The 20373-nt window shown below is 38.3% G+C and overlaps 2 protein-coding genes across 3 annotated transcripts; one reads left to right on the top strand and one right to left on the bottom strand.

The window, feature by feature from the left end:
• Positions 1-405: 405 nt before the first annotated feature.
• Positions 406-7309, bottom strand: gck (glucokinase (hexokinase 4)). The gene is made up of 10 exons (XM_053624143.1): positions 7078-7309; positions 6797-6959; positions 6415-6569; positions 6203-6322; positions 5955-6050; positions 5708-5807; positions 5393-5576; positions 3765-3920; positions 2567-2800; positions 406-982 (listed from the first exon to the last, which is right to left on the bottom strand). Exons 1-10 carry the CDS (start codon positions 7153-7155, stop codon positions 835-837), a joined length of 1434 nt encoding a protein of 477 aa, XP_053480118.1. The 5' UTR covers positions 7156-7309; the 3' UTR covers positions 406-834.
• A 7958-nt stretch (positions 7310-15267) lies between these two features.
• Positions 15268-19508, top strand: myl7 (myosin, light chain 7, regulatory). Of its 2 annotated transcripts, none has more exons than XM_053624141.1 (7): positions 15268-15393; positions 15842-15940; positions 16061-16136; positions 16826-16930; positions 17879-17957; positions 18083-18131; positions 19059-19508. In XM_053624141.1, the coding sequence occupies exons 2-7, from the start codon at positions 15905-15907 to the stop codon at positions 19161-19163; spliced, it is 450 nt and encodes a 149-aa protein (XP_053480116.1). In that variant the 5' UTR covers positions 15268-15393; positions 15842-15904; the 3' UTR covers positions 19164-19508. The 2 variants fall into 2 exon arrangements, with proteins under 2 accessions (XP_053480116.1, XP_053480115.1); XM_053624140.1 differs by having other exon boundaries at positions 15374-15479.
• The last annotated feature ends 865 nt before the right edge of the window (positions 19509-20373 follow it).

Here is a 20373-nt window from a genome sequence, read left to right as displayed (position 1 = left end):
CCACGGGAATGTCAATTCAAGACAAAGGAGTTTGCACTTTATGGGTCCTATGTTAAATGCAACTCTAAATGGATAAAAAGCACAACATGCCGTTCATGAACGAATTAAGAATGGCCATCGTTGGCAAACTGCCGTGGTACGAGATGTAGAAACATGTTGGGGATGTGTAGTTATTGGAAAATAATCGACATCAACATCGGGGTGTTACATTACCCCATGTGTTTTATTCTTTATATATAAATATTGGTTAATTAACAGAATTGTTCATAACTAATAATTTTCCACAATAGTCAGAGTGTGACGTATAATTCAGGAACTTTATTTACATAAATGAAGCATTTTTACACTGTTGATTCCTCAGCTGTATAACATATTTAAATTAAGCATGTTTTATTACAGAATGAAAACACAGTACGGAAAATTATAATAATAATAAATAAATAAAATAAGCTAAAACCAAATAACAGAATTATGCTCTAACCACCACACAATGTATTAAACACTAAATACGTCTACATAGACTGCTGTCTGTGTTAAGATTACTGTATCGCCCAAAGGTCAATCTTATTCGCTTGTTAGCGTGAATATGTGTATGCATGAATATGTGTGTATTTAATATTCTTTGCACAGAAAGCATAAGAAAACAACTGGATATGTACATAAAGGTCTGATCTGGCCGACCAAAATATAGCCTCTGCATGACAAATCCCACAGTGGGAAACGGATATCCTGTGCGAACGGAGCCTTACAAGGCCACTCCAGATGAGCGTCCTTCATCATCGCAGAGATCCTGCAGCTAAGGTGAGTTCAGGAGCCAGTCCATGATCTCATCCATCATGGCTCTATCGTGCAGGCGGCCATCTTGCTGGCCACGGCGGAGATAAGCGCGGCTCCTCGGCCACTGCCTTCTTCTGACTGGATGAAGGTAATGTCGCAGTTAGGTGTCATGTCCCAGACGACTTTGTGAAACCGCTCTTTGAACCTGGAACGAGAGGTAAATGAACTCAGCACTTGGCATCGAGATTTGATTCTACCCATATGTCTGGTCCTGATAACTTCCTGTATCGTGTACTACAGTGGCATGATTATTTTATTCAAAAGTGGGACCATACTGAACAATTTTTAGGCATGGAGCAATATTTTGCACTGATTTCAAACTGAATCGAAATTCCAACTGAATCAAGCAGAGTTGAACAACTTCAATAAAACCACAGCTAATAGCAAATGATAAAATTGGGGTAGTTAAGAACTAGCATTATAGTAAAAAAGGGTAGTTAAGAACTAGCATTAGAGTAAAAAAGGGTAGTTAAGAACTAGCATTAGAGTAAAAAGGGGTAGTTAAGAACTAGCATTAGAGTAAAAAGGGGTAGTTAAGAACTAGCATTAGAGTAAAAAGGGTAGTTAAGAACTAGCATTAGAGTAAAAAGGGGTAGTTAAGAACTAGCATTATAGTAAAAAGGGGTAGTTAAGAACTAGCATTATAGTAAAAAGGGTAGTTAAGAACTAGCATTAGAGTAAAAAGGGGTAGTTAAGAACTAGCATTAGAGTAAAAAAGGGGTAGTTAAGAACTAGCATTATAGTAAAAAGGGGTAGTTAAGAACTAACATTATAGTAAAAAAGGGGTAGTTAAGAACTAGCATTATAGTAAAAAGGGGTAGTTAAGAACTAGCATTATAGTAAAAAGGGGTAGTTAAGAACTAGCATTAGAGTAAAAAAGGGGTAGTTAAGAACTAGCATTATAGTAAAAAGGGGTAGTTAAGAACTAACATTATAGTAAAAAAGGGGTAGTTAAGAACTAGCATTATAGTAAAAAGGGGTAGTTAAGAACTAGCATTATAGTAAAAAGGGGTAGTTAAGAACTAACATTATAGTTAAAAAAGGGGTAGTTAAGAACTAGCATTATAGTAAAAAGGGGTAGTTAAGAACTAGCATTATAGTAAAAAGGGGTAGTTAAGAACTAACATTATAGTAAAAAGGGGTAGTTAAGAACTAGCATTATAGTAAAAAAGGGTAGTTAAGAACTAGCATTATAGTAAAAAGGGGTAGTTAAGAACTAGCATTATAGTAAAAAAGGGTAGTTAAGAACTAGCATTATAGTAAATAGGGTAGTTAAGAACTAGCATTATAGTAAAAATGGTAATCAAGAACTAGCATTATAGTAAATAGGGTAGTTAAGAACTAGCCTTATAGTAAATAGGGTAGTTAAGAACTAGCATTACATTAATAAACCTTAAATAAATTTAACTTGATTAACTGCTTAATTAAAAGCTAGGCGAAGTACTCTGTCTATACAAAGTGCTGGCAGATTTCTTTCAAACAATCCAATTACCACGCAGACTGTTAGCTTGCTAGCTTTGTACTTGTTAATTCTGTTACACTGGCATAAAAATACAAATATAAACATTTCAAATTCTTTTGTGATTACGATGTAAGGATGGTTTTAACCTTCCACATTGTATGTCCAAAACAGCAGACTACTAAACAAAATACTGTGATCAAACCAGTGCTAGGACATACTATTTAGAACAGTAGTGTACGATTCTGAGCATTTTCCAGCTCTCCTCACCATGGGTGGAGTTTGTAGACGGAGCCGTCCACTCCCACAGTGATCTTCAGCTCGTCCAAGCAACGCCGCTCTCTCATGACGTTAATCACTCCGGCGAGTCCAGCTCCACAGATCTGCGCTGCGCGAGTGGACACGCTCTCACAGGCCAAACGCACAATGTCGCAGTCCAGTTTGCTCGGCAGTACCCCAAGTGAGCTCAGGATGTTGTAGATTTGTTTCCTGTCCCCTGTGTCACTGAAGGACGAAAAACAGGATTTGATTCTAATTTGAGCTAGCACTATATTAAACAGGTTAAACACAAATGAGCTCTGTAGTAAACATGCTAAACATAAAATAACCGTATAGTGTACAGGCTAACCACAAATTACAATGCGCTAGTAAATACTTAAATGTAATTTAATTTAGCTTGTAATTTAATTAAATTAGCTGCCTTCAATCTTCATCAACTGGCCAATGTTGAAATACAGAGTGTAGAAACACAAATTTTGATGGTTCACTGCCTTAACAAGCAGGCTAAATAACCGGTGTTCTTGTTAGCGAGAACCTACTTCATTGCGAAATGATTTCTCTAAACATGCAGCCGAACGTGAACTCTGAACTTTGAATGTGAACTCAACGTATAAAAACTTGAAAACACACACATATAGCCGATATTAACTCAAGCTATCAATGCTAATTAGATTGAAAACAGTTCAGCTCATTTATCATTAATCATTAGTTTAAACCATTATTCATCATTATTCTTGCTAGTTTCGCTAGGCAACTTGAATGAGGTGAACTGACCGGTGTAGACTGACCATCTTTCTGAGGCTGTAGTGTCTGTCTGAAAAATTACTGATCTGATCTAAAGGCGCTCAGATAAGTGCATAAACATCAAGTTCTAACAACGTGGTGCCGTGACCCGGATGACACGCTAACAGCTCAGTGGGGAGTTATGCCATTATTTATAAACCAAGAGAAATGTTGGCTGGGTTCCTCGTATGATAGGAGAGATGGGGTCGGTATACGGGTTATTCGCTCAGGGAATTAGGTTGTTTTTTTTTTCTTCTTGTGGTTTTGCTTGTGTAGCCTTGCTTGTTATGCTGTTACCTCACCACTGAGTGGCTCTGGTTCTGTGACTTTGTGGAATGGTATAATATCTTCAAGATGCCTCAGATTCTAAACCATAATCATTTCAAATGCATATCTTTCAATCTACCTCTCAATCTGGGAGACAAAGCGAGTCTCAAAGCTGCCCCGTGTCTTCAGCATGTCTGAAGCTTCACCGTTGAAGAGCAAGTCTTCATTCACCAGCTTCATCAGAACGAGACGCACCAGCTCGCCCATGTACTTCCCACTGATCAGCTTCTCGTAGCTAAGGAGAGAACACAGCGTTCGTTGGAAATATGATTTTGTAAATGAATTTTTTGTTGTTGTGTGGCTTCACAATGTCATTGTAATGTGTGTGTGTGGGAAGGTTTTTAATATCCTGGTGGGGACCAGATTTCCCCACAAAGATAGGAATATCTTATGGGGACATTTGGCTGGTCCCCACAAAGAAAACTTTATTTAAAAAGCTAAAAGAGCCAAAAGCTTTCCTTTTGATTAAGATTAGCATTAGATTTAGGAGTAGCACAGCATTAATTTGCTGCATGGAAGGTTCTCACAAGAATAGTCAGGATAAAATCCGTGTGTGTGTGTGTGTGTGTGTGTGTGTGTGTGTGTGAATCCGTCAGTGTTAAATGAGTTAACACTCCTTAAGGAGTTAAGTTTGATCCACTGTATCTCTGCATGAGTTAATAACAGGTGATTTTAACTCTGCACTGTAAACAGCCATTAAGCCGGCTACATCGCTAATGATCGGCTGTGGTAGCCATTAATCTCCTGGCACATGGTTTGGCTCTGACGTGGTCTCAGTGCTGACAGAAAAACAACACGGTCACCTGGAGAACCGTCAAGAGCAAGTCGAGAGTCTCGATTAATCCAGTAACACACAGGTAAGTGTGGGAATTCTTAAAAAAGAGCATCAGCCTTTCCCTGACAACGCGCTTGCAGACGTCAGAGCTGCAGCGTTTCGAGGAACTGCTGTGTTTGTGTTACGGTATAAAGGCAGGTGCATGGTGACAGACACCGTGGCACATTGCATCGACATCACAGGGACCGTAAACTGTGTTGGTTGCTACTTGATGCTGGGATTCTTACAGCACCTGTCTGTCTGTCTGCCTGTCTGTGTGTCTAATGCACCACAGCACATCTGCCCATGTGGGTTTGTCTGTCTGTTTGTCTGTGGGTCTTTCTGTCTACTTCACCAAAGCAATGGCCCTCATAGCACCTGTCTGACTGTCTAGAATGATAGTATTATAGTCTCCCTGCATGTCTGTCTGTGTTTATGTTTGTCTGTCTGTCTGTGTCTACAGCAACACAACAAAACAACAACCCTCACTGCACCTGTCTGTCTTTCTGTTTGTCTGTATTTCTGTCTGAATGTCTGACTGTCTGTCTTTTAGCAGTCTATCTGCATGTGTGGGTCTGTCTGTCTACCTGTCCGTCTGGGTGTCTGTACGTCATTCTCTCTGTCTGGGGGTTTGAATTTTTTTAGGTGTTGGTAAGTCATTCTCTCTGTTTATCTGTGTGTCTGTCTATCTGTGTGTCTGTCTGTCTCAGTGTCTGTCTTTCTGTCTGGATTGCTGTGTGTAATTTCATAATTGTGGATGGATGGATGGATGGATGGATCTCTCTCATGGGATGGCGATTGTATTCGTTTGTTTTATTAGTCGAGTGTAGCTGAGCTGTTTCTGTGTACAGTGCGATTTGCTATTCTTTGGGAATCTGTAGTAAGTGACTCACAGCTGTTTTCCTGGATTGAGCGATGCCTCGTCCACCACTCGGTCATATTCCAAACGAAAGTCTTCCAGCTCTCCATTCCCTCCGAACGCTCCCCACTCTGTGTTCACGCACATCCTCCCCTCCTCCCCTTCCACCAGCTCCACTGAGTGCATCTCCTCCATGTAGCACACATTGCATCCTGTTCCTGAGGCACACAGTGAGCAAGAAATGACTTTATGACTTGTTTCCCCTCCCCTGTTGTAGCCATTAAAATATTCCATGTTCCTGTCATAAATGGTGTGTGTGTGTGTGTGTGTGTGTGTTTTATCTGCTTACCCACTATCATGCCAACCTCGCAGCTTCGGTCCTCATAGTAACAGGAGATCATTGTGGCCACCGTGTCATTCACCATCGCAACTATGTCCATCTCAAAGTCCTACAGAGACAAATTTACCCATTGTTTATTATTTCGTGAGTAAAAGTCGTAACCTTTATATTCAATCTGCTCAGAATGGTTTAGTGATGGCATTACAGATGGCGTTTTTTTAAAATTCCGCATCAAATCGTCAAAGTGTATACTGACCCCTCTCCGTTTTATGGCATCTCTAAGGAGACCAACGACGTTGTTGCCTTCCGCGCCAGAGGCCTTGAACCCTTTAGTCCAGTTCAGTAGGATGCCCTGATACAAGTGAATAAAGATCATTAAACATCAGCAAACATGAAAATAAATAAATAAATAAATAAATCCCGTAGAACCGTGTTGGATCGTTATCATATTGCAAATTTACCACACAGTTCCACCTCTAACTCGTCTGGGGAGCAGGAACTCACCTTATCCAGGTCCTCATGGCGGACTGGAAATGAAAACGTGAATCCCAGAGGAAGTTTCTTATGTTTGATGTTGTGCTTATCCAGGAAGTCGGATATGCACTCTGAGATGTAGTCGAAGAGCTGAACGGGACGGACGGAAAGGAAAGTTAGAGTTTCTGGAAAGATTCTCATCCTTTTAGATTAGAACTACGAGGGAATATTTTTTGATTTACCATTTCCGCAGTCCCAGTCATGGCGTCCTCGGGGATGGAGTACATGCGGTGCTTGGTCTCGATCTTCCAGCCTCTCTCCTCATCCTCGCCCACCACCACCAGCATCACGCGGAAATTAGTGCCACCTAGGTCTAGTGCCAGGAAGTCTCCGACCTCTGGAGGAACACGCACGCAAATATAGCTTGGATATTGAAGGCAGTGTAGCATCTTTCAAGCTGCACACAAACTTCAAAATATCAGAGTACTACATCTATTACATTGTGCTTTACTGAGAACCCAACATTGCTTCAGTTAACCAATAATGAGTGAGATAGGCTTGAAGGAATTATTAGCTCTATTGTTGTCATAATTTCAGTGCGACAGTGAAACTTGTGACACTGACCAGAGCCTTCGGGAGTGGAGCAGACGTAAGTGGGCAGCATTTTAACGCTGGCTTCCTCGTGTGTTTCCACACGAAGTCCTCGGTTCATCTCCCTCTGCATCCGTCTCATCACCTCCTTCAGCTCCTCTTTACTGAGCTGGAACTCGGACAGGATTTGGTCCACCTGCGTACACACACAGACAACGGGTTTACACAATTTATACAGTACACCGATTAACACTGATGAAGCCTAAAATGTAGCAAAGTTGTAAGCTGTCATTTACAACTTTAACCAGTATTACCATGTGAATCGTCTCCATTGACTTGTAAGAGCTCGGCATTCTGAGTCTCTGTTGGCGGGCGGCAGTGAGGCATGGCATCTTTGCGAAAGCTTCCCAGCAAATGTGTGCGCGAGTGAGTTAATGTGTTTAGCGTGTAAAAGTGTGTCTGAGGGGCCAGTGAGACGCTCCACTCTTTTTATGCCCCAAGAGAAGGAAAGGCGGTCCAGGTACTTAGTGCTCTGTGTACACACACCCCTCCCATCTCTCGTACACACACACACACACACACACTCACACCATTGACCCATCATGTTGGGAGTCAAGGACACAGAATATGGCTTGGAAATGTTTTTAACCCTTGTGTGTCAATGAAAAAAGTTACACATAGGTCCATAGGGTCCAAAAACTGTCAAAAAGATTATATATTAATATTATTCTCCATTTTCACTGATTTTTATTCACCAGCATCAGTTCTAATCATAATTACCAAACATTCATTCATTTTCAGAATTGCAACCCTTTAAATGCCGGGTTGTTTACGTAATGCCGCACATGTTTCTCTATGAAAAAAAAGAAAAACAGTAATTATTTTCCATATACTAAATGCTAAGCATATTTTTTTTTTCTTTGATCACTACAGTCTTTGATATGTCAAGGATTAACAACAACATTCATTTTGATGCATTCATATTTTTTATGCAGTGTCAAATTAAAAAAAAAATGAAAAAAAACAACCTATCACTCAGGTCCATAAAGGACAAAAATGTCCATGTCAAAAAATATTATATATTAATATTTTTTCCACTTTCACTGACTTTTTTTTTTTTTTTTTTTTAAACCAGAATCAGTTCTGATCATAATTACCAAGCGTTCATTCATTTTCAGAATTTTAACCCTTTAAACGCCGGGTTCTTTACATAAAAGCAAAAGCTCAAGAAGGAATCTTCTTTGACTCGTACATACGGGGTGCGGTTCGTGATTTCCAGTACAATATCATTTCTTTCTTTCAAACTGTTCACACACACACACACACCTAAAATTTCTCAGTACACACACACTCTATGATACAGCAGGATCAGAAAAAAGCAAAAGGAAAATTTATTTCCCCCCCACAAGCTAAACCCGAGAAAGCACTACACATTTCAGAATATTCTTAAGAAATTCGAGGTTTTGAAACCTTCCCAACAAAATAAAAGCCTGTTAACACGGAACGCATGATTTCACGCTTAAACGTCACGGGGATTTAATTCAATATTAAATATTGGGGATTAAATATTGCAGATTGAACGGGTTTCAATGGGGGACAGTTTTGTCTTTAAAGTCCGGAGTGTAACTGTTTTGTGTACCTAGTTTAAAATAGATGTATGAAAGCAAATTAGTGTGAAATATTAAAGTTCCAATAAAAAATACACACCTTTTGCTAAATTTATGCTGTTTGCATTAACACAGACAAAATGATTTAAAAAAATATTAAAAAATGATAAAGACAAAAAGGTCCATAAGGACACACAAGGGTTAAACTCTAGAATTAATTTTAGATATGATGGAAACGTATATATATATTGCTATGCATGTTCATTATGTTTTTTTTTTCCAATGACAACATACAAAATGACTAATACTTTAATATTTCAATATTAATTTACTATGTGTGTATATATATATATATATATAAATGTTCTGTATTTTGGTCTCATTGCACTTCTGATTCTTTACTTTATAGTAAAAAGTCTTTGCAGATATTCTGGGATGTGTTCTAAAATTAGAAATAAGTTACCTTGAACTCAAAAGTTTCCTAAATTTAGACAACTTTGTTTGCATGAACCAACTTTTCTAACCCCGGTGTAAATATAACTCAGGCTAAAGTCCAAATCACATACCATCTAACGTAAGATATCGGAGAGATAAGAGTTGGCTAAAACTGGGATTTTCAACAGAGGAATGAGTGCATGTTGTAATCGGAGAATCTTGAACCATCCTGCTTAGTATAATTGTTTAAAACAATGTTAACACGGTCTTTTTTTTTTTTTTTTTTATATAAACGTATGTGATTTCACAGAAAATTCTGACCTTTTTAGGTCGCTAAATGACTAAATGGACATCAGTAGAATTTTAAGATCAGATCTATTTAGTGGAGTCTTTATTTATATTATATTGAATAACAAGCTAGAGAAACATTTCACCGTCATTTTTAAATCTTTTAAATGGTATGTACAACATTTAATTTGGGTAAGAGGGTTGTAAATTAAAAGTGAACTCATTAGTCAATATCACAAGATCATTTAAAAAAAAAAAAATAATTAAAGAAAGAAAAAAAAGAACGAGAGAAGTTTATTTTCAACGTCCCGTGGTCTTCAGGATATTCCAAATATTTTAGGGGGAAAAAAAATTTACATTTTTTTCATAACCTATAATGGACGAGACGTAGAAAAGGGCGTTTCAAGTACGAGATGTTAAATGGATTCACACGGTAATATAAAAATAATCATTTATATTCCATTTTTTCTTAAAGAAGTGGATTCGGGTTTGCTTGGTTGGAATGAAAAACTGAAGCCATACTTCTATTGCTAATATTGATGTCATCTGTTATATGCTGGCTGGAATTTTTATTATTATTATTATTTTTTACTAATAGCATACAGAAGTAATAATTTTAGCATGATTTCTGTAGAAAATACTAATCTGTTGTTTTTGGGGTTATACACATGCCAACTAAAAGGAATAGTGTGCCTTTGATACTTATTTAAGGGGAATCATTTGAACAGTAAAAGTCACCCTTGAGTGTGCATTTACATTGTTGTTAACTATCCGTAAGATACATTTTTACGTAGAAACACCCGACACTCACTACCGGAATGATTTTCCAAATAAATCTATCCAAAACGAGCCTTTTCCATTTGGTTATAGTCGTGATTTCTGTTTCATTCTGCATAATATATTTACTTGAATATATTCACTTACACAAAGATTTTACCACAAGTTAATTATAACATAGCCAATAAGACAACGCTTCAATTTGAAAATAAAATTTTAAGAAAATTCAATACAACTATATTTATTAAAAAAATATATATAATTTTTTTTTTTTTTTTTTTAAAGTACTTGTCTCAGATTAAATAAAAATATACTGGTGTTCGCCTAGTCATTTACAGCTAAGTAAACTGAGTGACCCTGTGTTGCGAAAGAGAGTGTCATCAATACAAGCACAAATTATTCTGGTGATGATTTACTTGACGATCGTCTGCACTAATCTTTTCTAAATGTTTAAAAATAGTTGTGTCATGGTCAGGGTCACAAACAAACGGAGCTATAATTAGCCCCGTGGAACTCACTGCTAGGTCAAAGCCACTGAAATATCAGGTAGAGTCGAATACAGCATGACCGTAGTGTCATGACCTGCATGTGGCTCGCCTGGCTGATGACATACCGCATGAACATTTGAAATCTGTTCAACTAAAAGATCAGCTGATGGCGGGGTGGATCAGATGTTAAATCCCAGCTTTATTCAATTTAATACTCATTTGCAAATATTGGACAAATTCGGACCCCCGCTTTGTACGTGGCAGTAAGTAGAGACGAGCTTAGAATTAGTGCAAAACTACAGAGACAAAACATCAGAGACCAGAAAATTGTTTGGGGAAATGTTCCAGAAGTCAGATTTTCTACTTAAATTATAATTACGCCATACTTTTACAGGACAGCTAGTTTTTAAATTAGGATACAAAAAAAAACCGTGGAACTGTGAGATATAAAATATACGTAAATAAGAAATAAAAGTTAATTGATTTTGAGTATTGCTTCAATAGAGTACACATTATATAAAGATTTACTGTATATTAGTGACACGTCATTCACAAACGAGTCGAATCCTTGAACTGACTCTTTTATGGGAGTCGACTCTTTTGCGTAAATGTTCTGTATTTATAAACAGTGACCAAAGTGCATCACGTGAATCTTATTAACAGTTGTCAGGCAGAGTGTAATGATTCAGGGCTAGTAAGATGTGTAGTGTGTTGTGTACTGTAGTGTAGTGAGGTAAGGGAATATTACAGTATCAGATTTGACTTTAAAAGAAGTTAAACGTAGACACAGCAGCACAGTAATGTTAATACAGGAATGCTTAGTATATTTGTTAATGCAAATATGGAGTGCCTTGGTCAAATTATAAATGAATCAAATCGATTTTATAACTCAAAATGCAAGGTGTAGAGTTGTTGTGTTAATCAGAATGTAGAGTAAGATTCGGAGCCATTTGGGAACTGAAAGAGTCAACTCTTGTAAGTGAGCCGAGTCGATTCCTGTGACTCACTGAAAAAGCCTTAAATCGCCATAACGAACTCGTACTGTAATCTGGTAGCTATAATTTCTGCTTAATTGTTAGCTACATTAGCCTAGTCACTCCAGCGCAAACTAAAGAAGCAAAATTCATGTTTTGAGTTAAACTCCTCCTTTAAATGTACTGCACGATTGTCCCAGCAGTCATCAGATTCGGCTAATTGAGATGTTTTATAAGCCGAGAACACACTCAAGTGAAGTGTGTGCGTGTGTGTGTTAAAGGAGAGCAGGGGAAACCCATAACTATGCAATGTTGGAGTGACTCAGGATCAGGACACTGAATTACTCAGTGACACAAAAGTAGAACATTGTGTTGCTTCACCTTCACTGCACACAAGAGGGAATATTTCAGAGCTCTCACACTTAACACCAAAAGTAATACAGACAAGAACTTAGCTCTGACTCATGATGGATTAGTGATGTGCTGTGGTTGATGGTTTATGGGCACTGTTGAAACTTGCCATGTACCATGAGATATTAGCTGCAAAACCTGGCCGTAGCTTTCAACAAAATAATTTGCAGTATCTCAGTCTCTGGATTTGAACCCTTGTAAAAAACCTGTGGTCTGAAATGAAGAGAGTCCACATCCAGACACCAGAGAATATAAAAGATTTACATTGTGCATGTCTCTTTAAAAGTGATTCTTGCAAGTCTAGTAAGACAAATGTGTGTGTGAATAGGTGAGTGAGTTTTGTCTCACTCTCTTTTCCTACAAGTGTCTCACAGCTGCTTCTAGTCAGATGGTGGGAATTCAGTGTCGCAGCATATCATTGCCACCTCCTTTAAACATTTTGTGCTTGGTTTGGGTTTCGCTTCATTTGGAAGTTGTTTTCAAATTTAAAAAAAAAAAGAACAGAAAAGAAAAAAAAAAGCTTTTAAAGAAATGTTTCCTATGGTAGCTGCTTTGTTGTCTTGTTAGAAGGTTTGAGCTTCATAATTTGGTCCATTGTACTTATATGGCATGCAGTGAATCTATGGTCATTTGTTCATTGTGGTTGTGGTGGATCCTATAGGGTGGGAAATACAGACTGTGCAGACGGGATGGGATGCCAATTCACCATGCACCCATAGAAGCAATTTAGAAACGCCAGTCTGCATACTGGCATGTATTTGGGAGGTTGGAGGAAACCAGAGAACGCAAAGGAAACCCTGGGTGAAACATACAAAACTTCACACAGACAATAACACGAGTTTACGATTGAAGCACTGCCTTCACTGTGCCTATTATTGTGAATCTACTGTTGTCGACTCAATGATCATATTCATCATGATGAGAAATTCTGCATTACCTTCTCCATGGTGTGAAGGTTCATCTCCCTACAGTCATGGGTGCATTTTGAGCCATGCATCACGTGGCGACTGAAACGTTTCACGGTTGAAACTTGTCTAGTGATGACTGTGACAGTTATTTGGCTCCAGTCGTCATCTTCAACAAATAGTGACACTCAACATGCTGTCTGGTACGTGGAGAACTTCCCGCTCGTTACTGTCCCTCTTATTCAAGAGTAAAGTCCACTTGGTGCGATTTCCTATGCCTATTTTCTAACAGTGCATCATCACTGCTCCAGTCGATCCTCTCTCACACCGTCTTTCAGCGCAGGACCCGTGCTCCAGCCTTCAGAAACTCCTCAACACATTTCAGTTCAATAACAGTTGTTGAATCAGCGTTTTACATCACGCATGGCGTCGTATTTACAGTAATCCTTGTTGTTGATGATCTGGCTGGTAACTACTGACATCGATTTTTCATCAGACTTCTTCAAATAAATGGGTTTCATTCATAAATTTTCACCTCAGTCACTATGCCAACACCAAAGTACCCTTTTCTAAGAATTTGTCAAAAGCGTCACAGACCTGGCCCCCTTTATTGTCGCCTAGGCAACCCCGTCGGCCGAGGCTGAGGCTTGAATCTGCGCACTGCTTGTGGAAAACACTTACCTCGTCCTGGGGTAAAGTGGCCAGCTGGATTTGCTAAATGGGGCAAAATTGGCAAAGAAAAACACTGGAGGGGTGTGTGAGCGTATAGAGCAACTGTGACGTCCGGAAACCAATTATGGTTTACTTACGAAAGGTTAGAAGAAAACCAAAACAAAACGTGTACAATTTTTTTTCTACCGTCACCAACAACAGATCATCAACCAGCATCAACCAAGAAATTGATGGATAATTGGAATTTCCATCCAGATCGAAGGTTTTACAAATAAGTTAATAACAGTATCAGAATTCTGACAAGCTGTGGTGTTTCTTTTCAAGTTTTCTAGTGGAAAATTTCACAGTTGGCTTTAAACCAGATTTATAAATCTGGCCAGGCCCATCTGATTGAAGAAAAATTCAGAAAAATCCCCCAGGTCCTGCACATCATTTGCTTTTCCAGCATGTTCTGATTTTTTTCTGAAGAACAGTGGGCAGTTTAACTGCTCAGGACAAACAAGGGACTCATGAACAACTATCACAATACATAAAAACAGTTGTTGATCATCCAGGTAACGACACACAGTACTAAGAATCAAGTGTATGTAAACTTTTGAACTGGATCGTTTGCGTAAATTCAGTTATTATTGTGTCTTGCGGACTAGATGTTAACGTCCGTCATGTGAAAGCGTTTATTCAGGGCAGAACTAAATAAAAAAAATAAATGCAATTGTAATGATCCCTCTTAATAATTAAAAAATAATAATAACATTAGGCAGATTCTGCAAGGGGTGTGTAAATTTATGAGCACAACTGTACGGTCAGGTTAAGGAGGTCTAACAAACCAAGACCAGCACTCCCGTTCCATCATGAGATTGTTGTAATCTGCATGTGTTTCTCTTCAGAAGGGTTTGTTCTAGCAAGTTCTTCACCCAGTTTGTCCATTTCCTCTGCTGAGCCACACCTATCGAGTCTTCCAGAACAAATCCTATTTTTAGCTCTGGAACACAGGGTCTTGTAATGTGATGAAACCAACTCGATGACGGTTTATCTCCATGAAGTACAGGGGAGATTCATAACTATGAAACCAGTAAAGGAACCAACATCACACATTTTGGTTTTTTTCCCTTTGGCCATAACATCTCACAATAGCAATATTTAACCCTTCACCAGGTCAGACAACATATACAGTACAGTAAGAGGTAAAGGCTACACAGAATTGGTCACATGATTGGTCACACTGATGGGCGCACGCATAACGAGTTGCTGTTCTGCTTGGAACATTTGACTAAAAATGTAGCCTTTTCAAAATGGGATGAATCAATGGACCCATTATGGTTCCATTGGTTCCATTGGGGGCATGCTCTTATGGAAAATAATCACTGACGGTGTGGTATGATGCAGCCTGGCATGAAGCAGAGTTTCTGTTACCACCCCAGAGCTGATTATCTTCCAATAACAGCACATATACCCACACAGCTCCTATACCCAATAAATTTACTAACCATTACAATTTTACATTTTTTATTGAACCATATATAGTTATACTTTAAAGAGTCATTTCCTGAGCGCGTCATTTCTCTCTTACTTGAAGTTAATAAGATGAAAAATACAGCTTGTGATGTTACAGACAAACTGGAAAGCATCCTGGAAATGTCCTCTCTCCTGAAGGCTAACCTGGGGCGAAAAATTGACACTTGCAATGTGCTGACACTGGAGACTCCCTCCACATTACATTACGAGGGCAGTAATATGAAACTTTTATTTGAATTATAGCCGCCACCACTGTCAAAGCTGCTGTCATAGAAAACGAATCAACACCTTCTTAGAACACAATAAAGAAACTAAAAACGCATTCATTTCATAACATAGCATCAAAGATTGCATAAAGTGGGACATAAATACTAACTCTCTCTCTCTCTCTCTCTCTCTCTCTCTCTCTCTCTCTATTTCTCTCTCTCTTCCCAATCTCTCTCAGGAATCCAGCTACTTAGGCCCTTATCAACGCTCCTGTTTTAGGGCCCTCTAACGGTCCTTTTTAGGGGACAGAGAGAGGCAACAAGTTCTTTTTATAAAGAGCCCGGTGATAAGGTGAGCTATACATAAAGTCTCCATCAGTTCCCACTGACCCGGACACACACTCACACACACAGAGCTACAAGGAGCCAGCAGACATGGTGAGTATGCACCATTTTCACTTAGACTAGGTTAGCATACAGTGAAATGCCCAAACTGTGTTATAGCAGAATCGATAACTAACTGAAAATGAGAAAATGTGCATTTCTACATTATATTAATAAACTACTGCTGCCCAAAAGCGATACTCTCAACAAGCCAGCTTCAAAAGCGCCTACTAGCAGTTTTGCCGACGAAATAATTTTATACATCATTTAATATCGTCCTCTTCCAAAATGTGAAATTGTACACACAGATACCGTGATTTAAATCCGTGGTACAAAGTTCTAAAATGATCACTAGAGCTATGATAATTAGAATTAGAATGACATTCGTGCTTTAAATGTTTGGTTTCTTTCCCCAGGCGAGTAAGAAAACAGCGGCGAAGAGAAAGAACACCCAGCGGGCCTCCTCTAACGTTTTCTCCATGTTTGAGCAATCACAGATTCAAGAATTCAAAGAGGTGATGCATATTTACCGTGATAACTATCAATTATATAAATACGTATATAGTATACTATATTCATTTTATACTGTGCCATACAAATCATATATAATAATATCGTCATGGGTTCGTTTACAGGCGTTTGGCTGTATCGATCAGGACCGAGATGGCGTGATTAAGAAATCAGACCTGAAGGAAACTTATGCACAATTAGGTATGATTACATAATCTTGCATTTTTTTTTTTTTTAGGATTGTTACCTTTGACATTGGCGTTTGTTAAAGGTGGGGTCACTGATTTTGAAGTCGATTTTTTTTTCTTCTTCTAATATTTGGTAAAGCAGCTCAAATTATGGCAGCTGTCAATAAAATATCTGCTCTCTGTGGCACCTCAGGCTCTGTAAATGGGAGAACAAACAAACAACCAACAGTCAACCAATTAGGACAATGAGGTGTCTCTAGCTGGCCTTAGGCTTCTTCAAGGGCGCTACAAGAGGTTGTTTTGTAGAGTTATTAGCTTTGGGGAAAAAGTGGTGTTTGGAATCACTTTCTATAAAAAAAAAAAAAAAAATAATAATAAAAAAGCAACAACAACAAAAAAAAGCACTGCACGCTGTTGCAGGACTCAGTCTAGAACTTTTGAAGGTTCCCCAGAAAGACTCTTAATGGCTGAATATTTGAACTTTGTAACTTAAGAGCGCACATTCAGGGGTTCTGGCCATTGCAATTGGATTTTACGTTCACTGACTACACCTTTAAGTATAAAGAATGAATTGAACACACAACACGCACATAACCTCTGGTTTTTGACAGATTCATCATTTAAAAAAAAAAAAAAAGGTTTATCATTTAGCCAATAATAAGCCTGCCCCTTGTATCCCACTTGTTCTTCTGCCTGTCTAAGGAAAACTGAATGTAAGCGACGAGGAACTAGACGCCATGTTGGCTGAGGGTAAAGGACCCATCAACTTCACGGTCTTCCTCGCTCTCTTTGGAGAAAAACTCAATGGTATGTACAAAACTGCTAACTTTAGACTGAATACACAAAGAGAATTACATTTAAAAGTGGTGTTAAAGTAAAATAGTATGGGAAAACACACTCCAGACTGTGCTGTTATAGAAAATTAATGCATCCCTTCTCCTACAGAGTGCATTATTTTTGTATGACAGCACAGTATGGAGTGTGTTTTTCCACTTACACCACTCAGACTGCCAACGACGACAATGTTTCATTTAGTGATGTAGGAAACGTCCACATTTTAACGGTTTATAGTTGGATTTATTGTCGCCGAACATCCGAGAGACAAGTCGGTTCCTGTTCTCATTTACATTAGCAGCAATAAAAGCTCATTCACTCACCATGCTTGCGCTTTCTCTCGCTCACTCAATCAGCGCTCTCGCTCTAAAAATGCAGCGTGTCATTTTAGCAAGAAACTGGAATATGTAAACTCCTCCGTCCTGAAGACTTTCCCGTGCTGATAAACTTCACAAAGCACATCACCACATCAGTAATTATATGTTTTACTTTAATAATAAACAGATTTTTTTTTTTTAAAACATGTTGTTTAAAAGTTTTAGTTTATATCGAGAATCCACCTATGTACGAGCTGTTACTATAGAAACAATAACATATTAGAACGAGCGCATTAATATGAACCTATTGTTCAGGTTACAGCCGGAACTACGTTAGAGCCGTGCTTTAAGTATAAATTTAAATAAGTATAAATAATGCATGCTTTCTGAACAATCAGATTTGATTCGAAACCGTACTGTGGTACAAGATATTTTATACCAGCGACACTGTTTTTTTTTACCTCAGTAACACAAAAGCTACCAACAAATGACTTTGCTCTGAATGTAACTCCATGTAGTAGTGATCATTAGAAGTGTTGATTATTCTGGTATATAATTTACCATTAGAATTCGTCTAAACCTGAACCAACATTTCTCTGTACAGGTACCGACCCAGAGGACACCATTCTCAACGCATTCAAACTATTCGACCCCAATAGCACTGGCTTTGTCAATAAGGATGAGTGAGTGTGCAAAGCATAGATGTTTTTATTTCTACTTGAAGGGGGTTTTGTTTTGTTTGTTTTTTTAAAAAAAAAAAAAAGTTTTGAAGTGAAGATTTCATAAGGTATCATTTCCCCCACCTCAGGTTCAGAAGGCTTCTGATGAACCAGGCAGACAAGTTCTCAGCAGAAGAGGTTTGTTACGTCACGATCATGGTTTCATAGCACACTTTCGGGCTGTCCTAATATTCAGACAACGTTACAAGTTTAACGACATTGTAGTATTGAATCCATAGTGACAATTGTTCATTTGACACGTAACACTTAAGTGGTTAAAGCTACAAGAGCACTGTTGCTAGGCAACTGAGACATTATGGTATATAGCGGGGCGGCTATGGACCAGGTGGTAGAGTGGGTTGTCAACTAATCGTAGGGTTGGCGGTTCGATTCCCGGCCCACGTGACTCCACATACCAACGTGTCCTTGGGCAAGACACTGAACCCCAAGTTGATCCCGATGGCAAGTTTGTAACTGTGGAAAAAAATTTGACTAGCACAAAGCCATTAAGTAAATGTAAACAGAGAGTGATGGGTGAAATAAGACAAAACCCATGAGAACATTGATGTTTTCCTCAGATGTTGGTGAATTACTGTGAAAACAATCTTTACGACCCCAAATTGTGTGCATACGTCGACACGTAGCTCGCTAGCTCATTTGGATCTCGACGAGGTCGGCCCTAGCGTTAATATTATTTTGCCTGATGTGATTTAGCAGCATATCTGAGGGAAAAGTAGACATTCCTAACAAGTTTGCCTTGTTTACACTGTTGCTATGCTTTTACAAGGTAGAATTTAAGATTCCTCAGCTGCGGTAGCCAATGGTAGCTAGCTAAATTGCTGGCTTTATGCTTGAAGTCCCAGTTTGCCTAGTAACTTTACCTTGAGATGGCAAGTGTCTTTGATGCCTAATGGTTTACGTTTAAAAAGGTCAAAAGAGAGTCTAGATATAAAGAGAGCATGACTGGAGAGACACTCAATGAGGTATTTTGGATTATTGATGTATCTACTTTACTATAGAATTACAGTAAATAATGCCTTTTGTGCTTCTTCATGTCTTGTCCAGGTGGAGCAGGCTTTTTCCTTGGCCCCGATCGACGTGTCTGGGAATATCGACTACAAATCTCTTTGTTATATTATCACACACGGGGATGAGAAAGAGGAATCGTAAATTTAAAAAAAAATAAGCAAATAACTTGAACAGGTTGAACTGGCTGTTGGATACAAATTATTGGTTTAAAAAAAAAAGTGAATTTAGATTAGACTGTAAATCTGTGTGTGTGTGTGTGTGTGTATGTGGAGGGGTGTATTTCAATTATAATAATCAGCATTAAAGGAATACTCCGACTTTATCTACCCCATCTGTAGTTTATATGCAATAATCACTACAGACAAGAATTTCATGATGTTTTCCCGTACTGAGAAAAGAGCAGAACACTAGTTCGGTCAAAACTCAATTATAATGGAAGTCTAAGGGCAGTTGTTGTATTCTGTCAATAAACGTTTATGCAAAACACATATAGTCGTGTACTTTCTGATGATTTCATCTTTTTCAGAGTGAATCATTTGTGGTTATACCTTATCGTACAACAGTTAGTTCCGGTCCACTAGTTTGATCGGTTGAGCTGCTTATATTTAGTATAACGGCACTGGAACGTTTCACTGCGTGTATCACTCCGCATGTCTGTGTTCGCCATATAAAATTCCCCTTCCTAGTTCGAAAAGGTTACTACAGTAGTGTTAGTGACATTCTCATTGGACGATACAATTTTCATGAATATAACTTTCGACTTAAAATATGAAAGCTTGTCAAATGAAAATGAAAAGGAAGAAGGGAAGCCAATTTCACCAGAAGCGCCTTTAACAGGAACGTACCAATCATTGTGAGCTATCCAGTTGCTTCTCAGTTATTGAGAAATGTCCGTCGTCTTGATATTCATTTCTTGTTTACAGAACTGTTGTATAAAAGCAATGTTGCACTCAAAGGCTTTGTTCTTACACTGAATTTCACTGGTTTCATCCTACTCATCCCACATACCAGTAGGTGGACTGGTTACACTAAATGGCATCTAGTTTTGAGTAAATATTAGAATTTTTGTATGCATTGTGCCTAAAATGCAGAATAACCGTTTAAATTTGTTTTGATTTATGTTCTTAAAAGTGTAAACATACTTTTTATGATAGTTTTGGGAATCAAACAATGTTGTTTGAAGCGTGTTAATAAAAGAGTGATAATATGACTGGTGCCATTACTTAACCTCGAACTTCCAGTGCAAAAATAAAGGAGAAATATCTGGAATTTGGACACTAAACTCACAATAGATGGGTTATTATTTATGAAGAGGGGAATAATGTAAATTTTCGCTTTTAATCTTCATAAA

Source organism: Ictalurus furcatus, chromosome 5 (assembly GCF_023375685.1).
Source record: "Ictalurus furcatus strain D&B chromosome 5, Billie_1.0, whole genome shotgun sequence".
In the NCBI taxonomy this organism is placed as follows: domain Eukaryota; kingdom Metazoa; phylum Chordata; class Actinopteri; order Siluriformes; family Ictaluridae; genus Ictalurus; species Ictalurus furcatus.
Note: the sequence above shows the minus strand (reverse complement) of the source record. Positions and strands in the feature narration are given on the sequence as shown.

What these genes read in the sequence shown, in the direction of transcription:
- gck (XM_053624143.1), bottom strand. Translation starts at nt 7,155, where the DNA reads ATGCCATGCCTCACTGCCGCCCGCCAACAGAGACTCAGAATGCCGAGC. An exon ending in ATGCCATAAAACGGAGAGGG is followed by an intron (nt 5,808 to 5,954) that starts GTCAGTATACAC and finishes TTGTCTCTGTAG; the next exon opens with GACTTTGAGATGGACATAGT. An exon ending in CTCAATCCAGGAAAACAGCT is followed by an intron (nt 3,921 to 5,392) that starts GTGAGTCACTTA and finishes TTCTCTCCTTAG; the next exon opens with CTACGAGAAGCTGATCAGTG.
- myl7 (XM_053624140.1), top strand. An exon ending in AGATTCAAGAATTCAAAGAG is followed by an intron (nt 15,941 to 16,060) that starts GTGATGCATATT and finishes GTTCGTTTACAG; the next exon opens with GCGTTTGGCTGTATCGATCA. An exon ending in GGAAACTTATGCACAATTAG is followed by an intron (nt 16,137 to 16,825) that starts GTATGATTACAT and finishes TGCCTGTCTAAG; the next exon opens with GAAAACTGAATGTAAGCGAC.